Raw genomic sequence first — 17916 nt, forward strand, 5'->3', positions numbered from 1 at the left:
GTGCTGACTGTGCCCTTTACAAAGGGTTTATCTGTGCCCTTCAACAAAGGATGCTGTTACATGCGGGCTGAGATGAATTTGCTTTGCTTTCCTGCCCTCCCGTTTCCATGGTGAGGGAAGATGATAAATGAAACAATGTGCAGTGTGCCCAAATGTTGTGAAACACTGCTATAATCTTAAGATCTATCATGCCTTGAAGAAGTAACCCAAGTAACTGTTTTCTTTCAAAAGTGGCAATAAGTTAAACCAGCTGTGCAACAACTAAATGTGTTACTGTTATGCCTGATGCTAAGGTCTTGGGTGTCAAACAAGACCATAAATGCTCACTGGTGAATTGTAAAGTTGGTAGAGAAAGGTTTCAACTTGCCTGAAAACTTTCTTTCACTGCTTATTTTTTGGCTGAACACCGGGTAGTTACCCAGAAAACACTAATTAGATGTAAAACTTGTGGTAAATGCAAGTTCCTTCCAAAGAACCTGTAGGTGTACCTGAGGTGTAACCAAGCATATCAGTATTATCTCCCAAGAAATATTTATGACTGGCATTGCATGCCTGGAGCATAGCTGGGATTAAAAAAAAAAACCTCACTAAACAACAAAACAACTGCACGTATGCCGTTCTTCACTAGATAGTTTTAAGAACCATAACTAGTCTCTTCAAGTATTTTGCCTGGGTGCCAAAAATCAACGGAGACACCAGTGACTAAGTTTTGGAAGCTGAGCTACCATCTCTGTCTAGGGTGAGTCACACTAGCAGGAGGTGACAGGGAAGGCTCGCCCCTACTCTTGGTGGTTTGGAGGCTTTTGAAAGGCTGACCTGCCAATCAGGCTTGTGTTGCAGCCTCTACAATTACTGGTGGTAAAGAATTGTGACCCTGCTGCCCAGTGGGTGGAGAGAAGGGCATGAAGAATTTGTTTTCTGTGGTTCTGCTGCTTAAGCTAGCAGACTGAGAGCTGACTTACGAGACCAATGAAGTGCATACCAGTGAGCCTGCTGTAAGAGGCGAAAAAAAATAAGGGGGGTGGGGAAAGTAGATGAGGCAAAAGAATGAATACATCTGACCTGAGAGCTTGCAACACAGAATTAATAATGTATTTTGAGGTCTCAGCCAAGGACCGAGATAGAGGGAGCCTTGTGGAAGGGCTTCCAGCACGCTGACTCACTTCTCTGGTGCTCTGGCCCCTGTGACTCATTCCTCTCTGACTTTGGCTCTTTTGGGGAGAGGGTGGGAAATAGCAAAACATGTGCCTAGCCTATTGAAAAGTTAGACTACATCCAAGAACTGAGCACTGGGGGAAGGGCAGGGGAATATGAGAAGGATTTTCCTATTTTATATGACTCCCAAGAGGCTAGCGCTAGGAATGAGCAATAACTCCTTTTCTCTGGATGCAGACAGTGGACTTAAGAGACATTGAACTTAAGGGTTGTTTCTCACCCTTGCCTCAACTGCTTCTTTTTCTTTTTGTTTTTTTCCCCTTAATTCTTTTTCTTTCACTACATATTTGTTCCTAGTTATTGTAGAGTTTAATTTTGGTTTATGTTTTCTTTTAAAATCCCAAATACTTCAAGAAAAGTGCAGGAATGCTTTGGAACAAGGAAAGGCAAAGGAGTAAATACAGTTCTTGAAACATCTCACTGATTAGTTATTAGCTATAAAGAAATACATCTCTTCTTTACTGGTTGTGGTTTGGAAAACTTGAGTGTTTGCAATGAAAGTGTGTGCATGCATGTGTGCATAATGGGGTGGATTATAAAATTTGCACAGCATGAACTTCAGCATTTCCAACTGTGTAATCTGAGCAAGTTGGGAAGATGTGCAGATTTCATTACCATGTAAATCTATTAGCTCTGAATTTCCTGGCATTTGTTTTGCTGATGACACAACCTGAATGTTATTCACTTAGTGGATTTTTATAATCAGTCCAATTTTTTTTTATTTATGCTTAAAATGAGTAATTTCTGGCGTGAGACTCCAGACAACCATATCTGCTGTTACGGTGGATCTCTTAGCTGTTTTCAAAAAACAGTTTCATGTTACTCTTTATATCCTCCCGCAGATGAGGTTATTTCAGTGTAGTTAATGACTAGACGGTAAAGTGTTTTATAGTAGAGTTAAATAATTGAGTAACTATTCTCTGCATTTTAGTTGTGATTTTGACACTGTGGAAGATAAACACCTAGAAATCTGAGATTCCCTCTATTTACCCCTGACAGGTACATACACCAAAGTACTGTAAATCTCTCTAGAGTGTTATCAGCGTGTTTTAGGCATAACTTGGGGGACTATTTACAGTTCTTAGTCTCTCTGTTCTTTGCTATGACTACATTTAAGACTTTTTTCCTGCCATCAGAAAGCTCTTCCAGCTATATTTGTCCTTCATCATGCTGAGAGGTGGCCATGTCTGTATCCTGTTTAAGAGTAAACAGCTAGATGTATCTGCAGTTGCATGGACAATGCTATGGTCTGTCCAAGGTGTCTCTGAACAAATCAGATTTCAACCATTTGAGGTGTAGTTGCATTAATTTTGTCATATATTCGCTACTAAATATAGTTGGTTCCCCTCACCCAGGTTAATACCTACCAAAGGTAAGCACCCTGGTATATCAAACTGTGTGGGGTGCAGCCTTCTGCTCTTCTACTCTTTCTCCTTATGAGGATGTTGGTGAATGACTCCGTGGTGTTGATCTTGTCTCTTTCAGCCCACGTCTTTGGAATCTGCCTTGTGGAAAAACACTGTATTACTGCCAGGCTGTCCTTCATTTCTCATCCTTGTAAGAGCAGCGCAGCAGGAGCTTGGATCTGTGCCCCATAACAGTGATGTTTCAATGCATCCTATGTCAGTAGATGAGTTCTTTTGTTCTCTACAGGGCCTATGTGAGTGAATCGTGAGATGAGGCTACAGGGGGTAGGTCTTCTCAAAGCTGACAAGGATTACTACTTGTGATACAAGCTGTGGCCAAGTTTGGAGACGAGTAAGCGGTAGGCAACTTCCCTGCTACAAACGTGAAGGATTTTTAGAAAGGGAAGAAGCTGAAAGAAATGATGTACCTGAAATTTCGTCTGACTTCAGGTCATCTGATGGAGAAGGCAGCAGTGGCATGCACCTAGCAAAACCTGAGTCTCAGTTTTACTTCAGAAATGTTCATTTGATCAGACAAGAAAGAAAGAAAAATCCCAAACCCTTGTCCTGTAGGCAGAGCTGGAGAAAAGGGCCTTTGTTTGGCAGGAATGGGTAGATGCTGTGGAGAGCTGCAGCCCGCAGCCCAGCTGGTCTGCAGCCAAATACTACTTTCCAAGAGCTATCTAAAATCTGCCATGCACCCTGATAGAAGAGCTCTCCTCTGTGTGCTTACCAGGGGTGATATCTGTAGGTGTTTCGGCTTCGAGTTATAGGTCGGAGCAAATATCCAACCAGATTGGTGGTTGAACTCCATGGGGCTGCAACTCGCTTTCTGTAAACAGGAGCACTGCTGTTTTGTTTGTCTTTTCAGTGTTCTGGGGGAAGGGGAAATGGAAGATAAGGTTACATCTGTCCTAAATCCATGACTTTTTACAGAGGTTAAAATCCCAGCTGGACACATCTCTTTGCTATGTGGAGAGAATAGTTTAGTAATTCAAGCAGACTCCTGGTACCAACACATGTCTGCAGTTAATGCTGTTGCTGCCGGTGGGGTGTGAGGACAGCAGGAAACTGGCAACAGAGCTGTCTGCAGAGGTATTTAAAACAAAGAAAGAAAAGAAGAAAAAAAGGCGCATTTTCAATGCAAGTGCTTTCTCTATATTTTTTTTTTTTTGGTTTTTTTTTTTTTTTTTTTTTTAAGGGGAACTTTCTGGGTGAAAGATGCCAACCTGAAACCACAAAGAATTTGTGTCTTTTCAAAACAAATCAATATTCAGGTTGTGGGCATAAAATTATCAGTTTCCTCCTGAAATCACCTTTCCTGTTCCTGAGTGCAGGGGTGGTTGCTGCCTTATCAGAACTGAAGATTGTTCTGTGGCTTACCAGCTCTGGAAGAGGCTGATGTGAAGGTGTGTGTGAAGACAGAGAGGAGGAAGAGGAGATCTGGATGTGCTTTGAAAAGACAAGAGGGAGCAGCTTAGGCGTAGGTGAAAGTTTCAAGGAACTGGAGGCCTAACTCAGCTCCTGGATTGTTTCTCCTGTAGTTACTGCTTAGGTGCCATTTCTTTTTTAATTCTCTGGGCAAATGGAGCCGCTCTCAATGAGACAATTGTTTGCTGAAGGAAAAAAATAAAACCAAACTGAGCTAGCTTTAGGCATTCATTATAGTAGAGATGTGTATAACACATGAAAGATTCCTGTAACTCAAGTGGTGGTGTTTTTTATAATCACTGAGTGAGAAGTCCAGATCTCTAAAATTATCTGTTCCCTTTGTTCAGTAGTTGGTCAGTCTGACCTGTGGCTGTTTGAGGCTTGACCAGTCTACAGTCATAACAGACTATTAAAGATAAGATCAGAAATGATAATGAAACTAGAGAACAATTTTAAAACCTGATTGACTATTTATTTGCTGTCAGACAGTGTTGTAAATGCATATTCTTTTCTTCCTCACAGCTCGCTGCTTTTAAGCTTTGCAGCTGCACGTGAAAAGGAGAAAGCACAAGCGCTGATGAACTGAACGTCCTTCCCCACCCCAAAGTTCCCTTTCTCTCTGTTTCTGGGAAGTTGAATGTTTGTTTTCTTCTTTGCTTTTCCTGAAGTGGTTTTAGGAAAATTCCCTATTCAGAAAGGAAAACAAAAACTTGTTTAACTTAACTAACTTTAATCAAATGGAAGAAGTAAAAATAGTATTTGGTATTAATTTCTTCCATATCAAAGCAATAGTACACAGAAGGCTAATAGAAATCTTTATTTGCGAATTTGTCAGTGAATTTGTCAAAAATAGCCAAGTAACCTGTAGTCATTTAGTCCTTCAGTTGAGTGTTAAATTAGAACATCTAAATAGTGTCAGACTAAACACTTAGGTATGGTATTTTCAATGATGACATCCTTAGATTGGATGATGCATGTAATAAACTAGCTGTGTGTTGAAACCAGGATACAATTATTATAGCATCCCTGCTTCGGTGTCTGCTAGTCATCAGTCAGAATAATACATGCAAGAATTAGAACGGGGGAAATGTTCTAACCAACATTAGGGAAATATGGAAACAAATATAATTGACTCTTGCCATTAGCCCAAACAAATAGAATTGTGTAGACTGAGGCAAAAATGTTGTCCCTAAGGAAGGCACAACTTTTTATAAGTTCATCCTTGACTTTTGTTGTGGTTGGGAAGCATTTCTGTCCCTTGTTTACACTTTAATGGCTGCTTACTCTTTTTTATTCAGTGTCTTTATTGATGCACGAGGGTGTTCAATTAGTCTTGAGCATCCCTTTTATTTCTTGTTTGTGCAGTGGGAAACTGTACTTTATACTTTTATTCTTGCAGATCTTGGAGGTAGCCCGGGATGTGAAGTGCTAGCAAGCCCTTGGGAATCAAAATTAAAATAAACAAGGATTTCTAAGGTGGTCATGACCCTCTGGCTGAGTCATCTGAGAGTTCGTTTAGTAGCGTTATCATTTACGGCAAGTAAATATGAGACTACAAATCTGGTTTGCCATTTGCAAAGGCTTTACTTTAGCTAGCTAGCTTGCTATTCCAGCACAGCAACTATGGTCCTCTGTTTATTGCCTTATGTTTAGTAAATATGTTCTTTTCCTCAGTGTCAATCAGAATTGACTGAAGCCTTATTAATTTTGAAAGAAGGCACAGTTAACGTTCTTGGAAGAGGTGCTCAAACTTCCAGGGGACTCTCTGAGGGCTGGCTGTGCTCAGTGTTTTCCAGCATAAGGCATCAAGGCCACAGGTGCTGCTGTAGCTATGAAATGTGTATGCGTGGTGGTGTGAGCGCAGAGCTTCCCTCGTGGATTTATACAATATTGACTTGTTTAATTCTTAATTTAGCCCACAGGAAGTTGAATTTTGAATTTCAGTGTTTGTTTCTGCTGGAGAGAGCAAGACAGAGCCAAGATCAATACTGCTTGCAAAAACAAAGCAAATCAAACAGACTTAGACTTTTGTAGGATCATGGCTTGATTGACAAAGACTTCTGTATAAGATGGTAGATAACTGCCTGATTGTTTGGAAAAATGCATTGTAATTTATTGTACAAATACTTTTGTACAAAAATTGAATTCTTTGTGTGAATGAGATGAACAGGAATGGTTTCTTGCAATACAGTTTCTTGGTCTGCCAGATGTAGCCTTCAACATTGGAAACTAAACCAAGAAGAGCTGTAGAGTTTTTGGCTGTTGATAGGAACTGCATTGAAGCCTCAAGGAAGTAGATCAGGAGATTTAGTTTGCACTCATTTTGAGTAAGAAACAAACACAAAGCTACAGCTATAACGTACAGCTCTCAGTGTAATAGGTAAAGTGGTAATTAGTACTGGCTGTCAGGAGATTTAGCTGCAGGGCCTAGAAGGTGGGCTTGGGCTCTAGTCCTGGGTGGAATGCAACTTCTAAAATAGATACATAAATCATCCAGGAAACTCATTTTATAGCATATGCGTTAATTACTTGGCTGGGGATGTACATGGACCTGTTTTCCTAGAGCGTGCTATATGTTCTGTGCAGCTAAAATAGTCATATGTGATGTTGGAGTGTGCGTTTGAGTATTTCCTTTTTCTTCTCTGCCTCAGGGAACATTAACTCAATATATTCTATTCCACACACAAAATGTTCTACTGATAAATCAGACAGGATCTTTCACACTGTCTGGGTGAAATGTGCTTTCCCATTTTTGCTGGTGTGCTGCAGGGAGAGTACCTTGGGGAGTAAGTGGGGAAGAAGTCCACTGCAGGACATGACTATCACGCTTCTGTTTTCATTGCAAGTTAATCAGAGGCTCTTCTGTTGTAATCTATGCCTCTGAGGGGACTTCTATTCTAGCCGTATCTCTTCTGCTTGAACTAGTGATTGGAGGAGGAGGGCTGGTAGATCCTGTTGCTGACTGGCACAGACGCCTGGTGCAGATAATGGAATTGTTCTGATCAATGCTTTCCTGTTGTTGGTGTGACAGACAGGCAAGGAGATAAACTTTTTCCCCACTTTTTATCTACACAGCATTTCACGGAGTTCCTGGATGAGTTTTCACCAGATGTCCTAGGCCAGCTCTTGAATGATCCCTTCTTGTCTGAGAAGAATGAAACAATGGAGGTAGAACTGTCTCCGGCATCCCCAGCGCCCCTTATCCAGGCAGAACACAGCTACTCCCTCTGCGGGGACTCTAGGCCCCAGTCTCCCTTGACACACATCTCAACCGATGACAACTTCAACGAAGGTACTATTGATGTGCATAAAATTTGCTGACATTGATGCACTGAGCCCTTGTTCGTTTGTTATGATGATGATGCAGCAATAAAATGTTACTGGTGGGGTGATGATGCTCTAAGGACATGTGAATGCTCTGTGAAAATTGAAATTCCTACAATGAAATCACAGAAGGTATCTGTTTTCAGTCTGCCCACATTGTGACTAAAGAAACTTGTCCATGGACAGGGAAATTGTGCTCAGCAGAAGTTACCAACTTTGCACTGTTAACATTTTGAATTAGAAATAAAGTACCCATCAAAAAGAAATGGGAGAAAGGCCAGAAATACGCTTGTTGGGCAACTGAACAGAGAAGCTGTGAAGTCTTCATTTGTGGAGATATTCAAAGCTGATCCAATTTGGTCATACTCTGAATGAGGAGTTGGGCGACATGGTCTCCAGACATCCCGTCAAAGCTGTCTAATTTCAGGTTTATTGAAAGCAAACAAACAAAATTTTAAACTATACTTATTTTTCCGTAGTCAGTATCTGGAGCTTTGTGTTATCCTAGAATGAAAATCAGATGATCTTATTTATGTTTCTTACATACACATGTAGGAATGTAATTTCAGGTGCAGCCCCAGTCTTAAAACATGTCCTGCTGAAGTCCTGAGGTTTTGTCCTTTTTAGAAAATAAAAAAAGCAAAAAAATAATTTCCATCTAGAAGACTTTAGTGAGCTTGTAAAGTAATAATAACTGCAATTTTATAGATTCTGTGGCTGTGGGAAATATCAATTAATAGAAAATCATGAAAGCCAGCAGCTTCTTTTTAGCTGTTATCTTAATTCAGCAGTTACAAGTATCTGGAGGGGAAAAAAGGAAAATGCAGGAATGATGGGAGGAAGATCCAAACTGCTTGTTCTGATGTGAAGATGCCTGCTGCAGGAAGGGAAGTTCAAGGTAAAAGGTAGTGGTGTAGAAGAACAAACCCATAAATATGTACTATTAGGAATAATCACCGTGGCAGACTTTCACTCCTAATAATTGGTTTGTCTTCAACATTAGCTTTACAGTGAAAAGCAGTAGAGTACTAAGCTGCATCGCAATAAAAAGGAGAGAGAGATTAGTGCTTATGTCAAAGCATTAACAAGCTAAGCTGTTTATGAAGATCCTCAAGGACATGAGTTTTCAAAGGCTGGCAGTTTCGTACTCCAAAGTGCTGTCTTAAAACAACATGTGGTCTGTTAGAGATTTCACAAGAGGGCAACTAATAAAACCTGTGAGAAGACTTTTCAAGGTGAGGTAGAGTTTTTGGACATGACCTGGAAACGTCATCTACATAAAGACTTCCCATTTTATATTTCCTAACTGTTTTATGTGAATATCTTTAATACATACAGGAGATATCAAAACTTTAATTTTAGCAGGAGAAACAAGCACAAGAAACTTTGGAAAGGAAGCTTCTCTGGCAATTAATAGGGAGAAATTTCAAACTAGGCTAAAAGTGAGGGGAGTTCCCTTTGGGAAAAAATCCTGAAGAAATTCATACTGCTGACACCACTGAGTGCTCTACTCAAAGGGTACTTTAAAAAGTCAAGAAACATTAACAAGTGGGTTTAAAAATAGAAAATGAATGAAAAGCAGTTAATCTACTATTCAGTCTGCTGCAGTGTTTCATAAGAGAGGAGGAGGAGTTTTTCTTAGTGTTTGGGATTTTATTTAATCTTAACCCTGGAATCATGCTTATGACCTTTCAATATCTATCGACTTCAAAACAGTGAAGCTCAGAGAAATACTTGAGGTAATTGCAGAATTGCAGTTAACATGGCTGTCTGATAGATTATCAAATGCATCACCCTGATGATTTTTCAGTCCTTGAGTCTGTGAGAGCAGGAGATGGGGAGTTTGTGGGTGGCAGGACTGCAGAATTTGGCTCCGAAGGTGGAAACCGTCTCCGTTGTTAGGTGGTGGAGATATGCAGTGCTAATGACAACTGGTGAATGCCAGTCCCTTTGGTGGAGTAAGGGCACAGCTATTGGGAGCACCACAGTCCTTTTGGGGAGCAGGAGATGCAGGGTGTAGAGAGAGAGGTCCATGCATGACTTCCTGCTGTGGCAGAACAGGTAGTGGATTTACAGAGTGGCTGGGGCTGTGAAACAAGGTTGGCTGAAGGGCTTAGACAAATAAAGTGCAAAAAATTTACATTCTCCTAATAACCGCCCTGCTGAGCAGACTGGTGAACTCCGTCAGCTCTTGTATTTTCATGTTTTTTCCATGGTGATCCTGCTGATGTAGGATCTGGAGTAAAAGCAGGCTAGGGAGAAGCCTCATGTATGACACTTGCATTTTTGTGTGGACACATGGTATGGACACACATACCTGTGGTCAGCAGCAAGCTGTTTCTGTGCTGGCAGTGGACTGGTGGCTGCTGAGCCCTGTGCCAGGCCACCATGCTGGCGACTTGCGCGCTGCTGGAGGGAGGCTGCCTGCGCTGCGGGACTGGGGGCAGCTTGTACTAAAGGCAACATTGCCTGCCTGCCTTTAAGAATAGCCTTAAAAACTGTTTTGTTTCCATGGTGACAGGCCCCTTGGAGATGGTGGGGAGGCTGGAGTGACAGTTGGAGATGCCCATCTGGGGCAGGATCCTGCTGGCGCTGTGGAACTGGGGTAGCCTCAGCCATTGGTCCCAGCCACACGGCACTAACACCAGGTGCACTCCACTTTGTGTTGCTTTGCTGCCTGCCTTTCTGCTCTCCTTCTTCAGTCCCTGCCTGCCTGTCGGAGGATGGAACTGGGTTTTGGGAGTGCCTCTGTCTTGTTCAATGGCCCTCAACATCTGCAGCAGTTTTCATCTGCATATTCACAACTACAGGGTCCCAGAGCCCCAGGTTACAGGGAGATTGAGAAAAAGGCCCATGCTGTGTGGCAAATTATCTTCAAAATAGCTTTAAGCCATTTAGTATCTATTTCTGTCTTTTTTTTTTTTTTTTCTCCCCAGCCAAGTCTCCAACAACCTTAGTGAAAATGTTATTTAATATTTCCTTTCAGCCCTTAGGATGGAGAGAATGACCACCCTGACTCTGTAAGTGCCTTCTTATGGGCTGTTGCAGGAAGAGTTAGCTCCTGCCGTGTACTGTACTCGTTGGCCACTACCTGGCCATTACCATGATTTCTACAGTCGCTAAACTGACCTATGTATGTAGTTGCAAATCTTGTATGAAGTTGTTTGTTTTGTTTTGTTTTGTATTGTTTTTAAATACTACAAGTGTAAAACCTGGCAAACTTATAAGCCTGGGTTTAACTCTTCCGAGGACTCCTGTTCTCCTCAAGATGAGAATATGTTTAAGCATCCATGAGGTCGAAGTCCTAACACCAGTTTTCCACAGTTATGCGTTCTTCTGACTTCACTGTATTGAGGGTACTTCCCCAGCTTTGTGCAGAAGAACTCTTCTGAATACTCGCAGGAAATTGCTAGCACAGGGTCTCTGAGGATGACAGTTCCTAAATCTCCAGCTGATGAAAGCATTGGCAAGAGTAGCTGTTGTAAAGCAGATGTTTGCAAGATGTCTGGCATTTAGTTGTTTGGTGTCCCCCTCCCCTCCAGAATCTGTTCTTATGTTCAATTTTGCATACACTTTAAAGATACTTGTGAGAGAGATTTATAGGCCTGACTTCTTGCTTTTAGCTGGCCCACCATGAGCTTTTGTTTGCCTGAACTGGTGAATAAGGCATCTGGCCTGGGAAGGGCTCCAGTTTATAACATGAGAAAGGAGGCTGCATCCCATGTACGGATAAGCTGCACCAGTTGTGCTGCCACCTCTGTCACAGGAGGGTTCTACTTTCTAGTTGTGAGCCCTGGGGGTTTTGAGCTGTGGAGAAGCACAGTGGGTAGTTGTGAAAATGCTTCTTGTAAGGTAATGAAGCAGCTGCAGGAGGAGGCTGAGAATAGGGAGGATGGATAAGGGAGACCTTTTGTTGTGCGTCAGGGCCTTTTAGGGCACAGGTTTGCTTCTCACAGTTGTAAATGGTTAGGGGAAAACCCTTTATTTTCTATTACAGTTCGCTCACATCTGTCTTCAGTTTTCCAGTCTCTGCAGCCTTTTATAAAGGGAGAGCTCTGTGTCAGAGAGCCAGGAGCAAAGCAAGACACAAGTTTTAGCTGGCACTATAGTTAGCCTCTTGTGTGCTTTAAGGCGCAAGTGTAGGGTCCTTCCCTGCCCTCCAAAACTCTATCTTGAACAGATGTAGGCACAAGCTTTAGGGCAGTGGCTGCCTCTTGTTTTGAATGTGTTGGCAAGAACTAAGTACCAGTGAAGCTGAAGAGGTGTAGTAAGAATGTGGAGGCAGAGGCTGCAGCATCTGTGCGGGGTACTTCATCCTCTGGGATCGGCTCAAGTGGTTGGAGTGGTTTGTGTGGTGTGTGTCTTTGGGTTTTGTATATGTTTGTTACTTCGTGAGCCCCACAAGGCAGAGGCAGTGGGCAGCCGACTGCTGATTTGTGTGGTTTCTCTCCTCAAATAGTAGCCAGGTGGCTGGGTGCGTTCCTCTTACCGTCCCCCAAGGGCTCTGGTTTTGAGACTAGGTTTGGTCCCCACCTGCCCCTCCTGTTCGTGCTTTCCTCTCAGGAATGCTTTGAAGTTCCTCTTGGATTTGAAGCAGCTTGTTTGACAACACCATTGCAGAAATGATATGTTTCTATTTTACGCTTAGCTGTGCCAAAACTGGGGCTGGCCCGGGAACACAACCTGTATTGTTGGGGTTTTTTTTACTGCTGAAGTTATGTTTTCCTGTAATCTGTTTTTAAAACCTAAACATTCCTTTTAAGCTTCCACTCTGTCTCCCTACATGACTTGAAAAAGAAATTTTGTTTCTTTTGTTGTATAAAACAAATGAAACTCAAAAAATCAGTGTATGTGACTCCCACTTCTCCAGTGCAAATAGTCCTTAAGTGATAAATACAGACTTCTCAAGCAGAGCTTTGTGCAAGAAAATGCTTGCTTATGTATGAAGTCTGCAAGCAGTAATGTGTCGTGTGCTCTTTCTTCACATATAGGTACCCATATGTGAAGTTTGAGGCTCCAGTTGATCTTCACACATTTTATATGTGTACATGTATATATACCAATAATATATATGTGTATGTAAAAATCATATCTATCCTGTATTTATTATATATTACAGGTTATATATTGTAGGGTTTGGGGTTTTTTTATATTGATTATACACACACACACATTGTCCTCTCTCTGTCTATTTATCTCGAAATACTGAATCAATGAGATGTTAACAATGAAAGTGGAACCTCCTCTGCCCTGCCTTTAAAGAGAATGGAACTGGACAAAGGAATTCACTTGCTTTTTGAAAGGATGCTGTCAAAGCTATGCTAATAATTTTTGCAAGTACATTCCAATGCAAGTTTTTTCCTGTGTGGGTTTTTTATTTTTGTGTGTTTATTTAAGAAATGAGGAGGAAGCCATTTAGTGGTGATAGCCTGTATTTGAGTGATTTTATGTGGATGGGTCACAGTTGGCCTTTGTCAAACTTTGCAGTTCTAAACGATGGCAAAACTTGAACTTTTATATGTCCAAGGTCCAAACTCTCAGTAGGTTACTCTGAATCAAGCCTTTAACTTCTGCTTGTGTGTCTGAAGAATACCAGATTTGATTTAGAGGTGGATATTTTGATGATTAGTTATGCTTACTGTTAATAATTGACAAGTAAATTTGCAGTCAGACCTCCTTTAACTTCCAGTTCCACGTGAGATGTCTTTATGGCCTTTTCCTCTGCAGAAGTAAATAACCATCTGTCTTGGAAACACTCCTTCCCTGCCTGTTTGTGGGCTGTGATTAAGTTCCCTCTTGATTTCTTCTTGGGTACAGTATGAACTGCATTTCTTTGGTGTTTCCCTATATGGGATATCTTCTGGACATTGAGCTATTCTTGCTCTTCCTTTCTAAACAAAGGAACATTTGCTGTTCCTTTTCCAAACTGTATGTAGTGAGCTAATTTCCCAGGAATAGTTTCCCTAATGATGAATATTAGCGGAATACTCCTCCCACTTCCAGTCCTGCTGTTTCTGAAACCAGTGATCTCATTCTGTTTTAGCTGTGGTGTTGCACTAGGAGTTCATGCTCACTTAGTTATGTGCTGTGAGCATCAAATCCTTTTAATGTGCATCAGAGCCTGGTGGCTGCTATGATACAAATGCCTTAACAACATCCACGAGGGGTGTCTGAAGAAAAACTCTGAAGGGTCAGAGAGAACTGTTGTATTTGAATACAGTGCTTCTGTGCATAGTTTTCACATATATATCAAAAAACCCCAAACCCTCAAACAACATCATAATCTTTTATAGAACACTTAATAATATCAAGCATTAAGGCTGTAAATATATGCTACCACATCAGTCTGTGCCTCGCTCCTGTATACAGAAAGGATGTTATCCAGGTAAGTTTTCTCCCCTAAGCAAAATAATTACTGACATCAAGGACTCCCAGCTGAGAACTATGCTTGTGTAAAGTCTTAGGCTGAAGAAAAGTTAAAGCAGAATTTGTAACCTCAAGATAGCTCCTGGCTGATTTTATGTGACAAGATGATTCTGACTGAAAACTGTCAAATTACCTGCAGGAAAGAAAGTATTGACCCTGATTTGTTTAGGTGTAGGAGGAGCAATGTGTCCTTGTTTCTATCTTAATAATTTTGACAGTGATAGAAGTAATCTGTGGGTTTTAGATGGACTGTTCTGCTCAAAAGGGAAATGCAGGTACAGCTGGTGATCCTTTGTTTGATGAAAAGCTGCTTCTGCTGTGTGTCTCAATGAGTATGTATCACTGACATCTCTACCCACTTATTTAATTTTCGCTTCCTGGCACTTTAAAAAGGACCCCAATGTTTGGTAGTCAAACAGTATCCCCTTTGTCGATGCTGTTTCGAGGGCTTTGGTTTCATTATTTGTGGTGGGAGTGTGTGTGCACGCTGGGAGAGGGAAATGCCATCTGCAAAATCTGTAAGAGAAACTGTTTGTCGATGAATGTGGGCTCTCACCTCACGGAGGAAGGGGGGTTAGGGGCAGTGGCATTGGAGTTCAGCATTTCAGGCATGATAAACAGGGTTTGTGTCTGCCAGGGAGTGTTACGTGAGCCTAGAGCTGGACGCTGAGGGTGGTGTGAGCCGAGGGGGAAGACAAGGAAGCAATTATTTCTCTGGAAGGGTCCGGCTTGCATTTGGAAGGGTGTATAAGGCTCAGACTGCAAAGCTGGGGATGCTGAACTTCCCTGCAAGCAGCATGCCCAGAATCTGTGCATCAGTGGAGGCTCTTTCAGGTTCACAGTGGGGTGTTTCTCCTGACAGAGTATGAGTGGCCATTTCCCCCTCAAACAAGTAAGCATCTTCCAGGAGGTATTTTCCCCTTGTGGCTAGCTGGCTCCCAGTTTGCAGCTGTGTTCCTGTGGTGTGAAGCTAGTGAGCACCCTTGGATCCTGCTGCTAGCTCTACAGGGGCAGTGACCTCAGAGGTACAATCCAGGCAAGGACCAAACAGCCATTTGGAGTACAGCTTTGCAAATGTGGACCCTTGGTGCAGACTCAGGGCCAGCATACTGTTGTATGTAGCATGGCTGTGCAGAAGCCATGTGACCTGTGAACCCAAGCCCTGTGGTTCGTAATGGCAGTACAAAGTCAGTCATGCACCAAAAGGAATTTGTTGAAGCCCTTTTGCTCAAATTCATGACACAGCTGAAGAGGGGTATTATTTAAATACACTTGGCTGGAGAACAGCTTGACTCATTAGGGATCCTCTTGCGTTACCCTGTCCAGAGGTCTCTTCTGATGCTGTGCAAAGCACTTAGGACTGGTAGTGTGTTGTGGTCTCCTTAAGTTTCTATTTTTGTCTTTCTCCAGCTGTTTTAACTGTTGCTTGGACAGTGAACTCTGAGGAGGCAAGGACTGCCTCTTCATTCTGCTTGTACATATAAGGATATCACTTGATGCTTCTACCGGTCTTCTATGCAGGCTTGCTTCCAATGGCATCCAATGCGTGCATCTGCTTTGTGTGTGATTACAGTCTGTCATCGTGGTAAAGGTAGTATATTGGGGCTTTTTTCCCCCTGAAGATTGTGTTCCATGCTATACCCCTCACATAGGTTTCTTAATGTTGCTAACTTCCTTTTTACTGCACGTGAAAATAAGGTGAAAACCGTGTTGTTGCTCTGAATACTTGCATTCTTTCTGCTTGAGGGGGGCATGAGGGAGAGATGCAGAGTGCATCTCTAATTTCATTTCTTTAAAAAATAGACAGCAAAACTCAGTGGTACAAGTTGGTTATCCACACAAAAAGTGTCTCTGTTAAACTCTTCAATGAATAGTTCTGAAATAAACTTGAGGAGCAAGGGAGATCTTTTTAGTTACTTCATAAGCTCTGTTTCCTTGTACATCTATCGCAGAGGGTGAAATTTAGTCAAGATTATAGATGTTCTCCAGAAAGGAGGTGGCACATTGGACAAGGTTGAAGAATTTGGTGAATAGAATAATGTTTGAATAGACATAATTTTAAAAGGGAAAGCAAAACTTGCTGGCAACTCTGCTATTTAAAAAACTGTACAGTTGAAGGAAGCAGTTTTTACCTTATTTTTCACTTTTCCTACCCTGCTTTTCCATAATACTATATGGACAAAGTAAAGAAGCAAAATATTGCAGTTCTTTGGAGAAATAGAAGTATCTTAAAAAGCTGCACGTAGTGTTGTTAAGAGACTATGTTTAATTTTTTTATGTCTATATATGATTACAGGTATATTAAAAATGTTTTTTAACAAACACAGAAGTAGTATTAATCCTGCTGTGTACAAACATGGTTTTCTTGGCCGAGTGTGTTTTTATGTGTGCCTAAATCACACATAATGATTATTGCTACAGCTGTGATGCTTACAGGAGCACTGAAATCCATTTCTGCTGAAAACTCTAATCAGAATATGCGTGGTGTGCAGCACAGAGAGAAATTTACTTGAATGTGTTGTGCACTTGTATGTAAGTCTCTCCATAATGGACTTTGAAGGTCTTAAGGTTTCGTTGTAAAAGGTGTTGAATATCCTTTTCAGTGGTGGGTGTAGTGGTCTGAAGAAAGAGAAAAGGGAGTTTGTTTGCTATTTGGACGCTTTGCTCTAGATCTGCACAACATGCAGTGCTTACACTTACATTACTGAGGGAATTAGATCCCAGGTTGAGCTTCCTTTCCTGCATTATCACATGCACAGCATTTTACAACACATTGCATGTTTTATCTGAGACCATGCTGAGCTTGCAGTAAGTGCAGCTGGGAAAGAAGAGGACATGTTTAGGGTTTTTCCTATCAGTGAGAACTTAGCTCACTACATTGATTGAACTTACTTTGGTATTTTGTAAGGCTCTTGCCTTTGTGTTTTTGGTTTTTTTTAAGAAGAAGGTGGAAGATGCGTGCTAAACAGGAGTCTGCAGGAAAAGTAGGACAAGCTTGATGATAAAAGCAGCACAGGAAGGCTTTCCAAAGAAATGTAATTTTAATCTTGGACACAGAAGACAAAATCCAAGATGCATATGTCGCAGACTCTGAGTTGTTGTGATGAATTGGTGTTTTGGATGCTTAACTTGAAACTCTTGACCTTTAAGTTGCCGAAGTGGCCACACCTGAAAACTCTGTGCATAGTGTGTTTCAGAGAAATAAAACAGCAGTGCTAAATCATCTGAAAAATCCAATTTCGGTTGTCTGCAGTTGGCCATTTTAAATTACTAGATACTTTTTGTCCTTAATCTCTCCATGGCTCACTTGAATTTTCAAGACTGCTGTGGAAATTAATTCAGGTTGGGGAAACATTTTGGTTGTGCCCTAAGAGGGCATTAAAAAGCTCTGTGGGAACACAATTTGATTTGTATTTGGTAAAGGAGAGATGAGGCTGTGCATGAAACAATGAGACTAACAAAACATGATATAGCTTCTCAGTTAGGGGACTGCCATGTATTCTGTTTGTTGGATAATGTACAGGTTCTGCAGAGGAATCATTTTATCACATTATTAAACTCTTTATTTTCAGTAGTTCATGTGTACCTCCTAGGTCATGTCAAATGTAAATGCTTGCCTTTAATTTCTTGACACCAGTCATCTTCTCTATTTTCTCTTGCTTGATTTGAAGATGAAACCTCCCTTCCCCTCCAGTGGGGGAAGCCTTTGTCGCTATTTCATTTCAATACTTTATTTGCACCTTCTTGCTTGTTCTCATTTTTCTGTGAGATCTCACACGATTCTTCATACCCCTCTGTCAGAAATACCGTTATCTTGGAGGGTGTGCCATGCCTCTCAGTGTGACCAGTATTCTGTAGTCTGCTCAGTATCCCTTCTCTTTGCCTAAATTTGTCTGGTTTTGTGTAGCATTCTGATTGGGGTGAGGGTTACCACTTTGCTTGGCTAGTACATTGCTTGACTAAATAGACTGAGGTGCTTAGGGGCTATTATAAAAACGAATTAAGAGTGATTTTCATATAATGTCAACCCACTGTGCTTAGGAAGAGGAGGAAGGAGAGTGGGAAATGTCCTTGCAGCTTTCATGGAATAGAGGAGAGATTGTCGGTGGCTTCA

General features: G+C 41.5%; 1 protein-coding gene across 3 annotated transcripts in view; it reads left to right on the forward strand.

Moving 5' to 3' along the window:
• Window positions 1–17916, forward strand: part of CREB3L2 (cAMP responsive element binding protein 3 like 2) — a 78724-nt gene that overhangs the window by 33500 nt on the left and 27308 nt on the right. For all 3 annotated transcript variants that reach the window (XM_054066364.1, XM_054066347.1, XM_054066356.1), the window contains exon 2: window positions 7128–7344. In XM_054066364.1, coding sequence (XP_053922339.1) covers window positions 7128–7344 — 217 coding nt within the window. The remainder of the gene's footprint in view (window positions 1–7127; window positions 7345–17916) is intronic.

The sequence above is a fragment of the Cuculus canorus genome, chromosome 1, assembly GCF_017976375.1.
Source record: "Cuculus canorus isolate bCucCan1 chromosome 1, bCucCan1.pri, whole genome shotgun sequence".
Taxonomy (NCBI): Eukaryota; Metazoa; Chordata; class Aves; order Cuculiformes; family Cuculidae; genus Cuculus; species Cuculus canorus.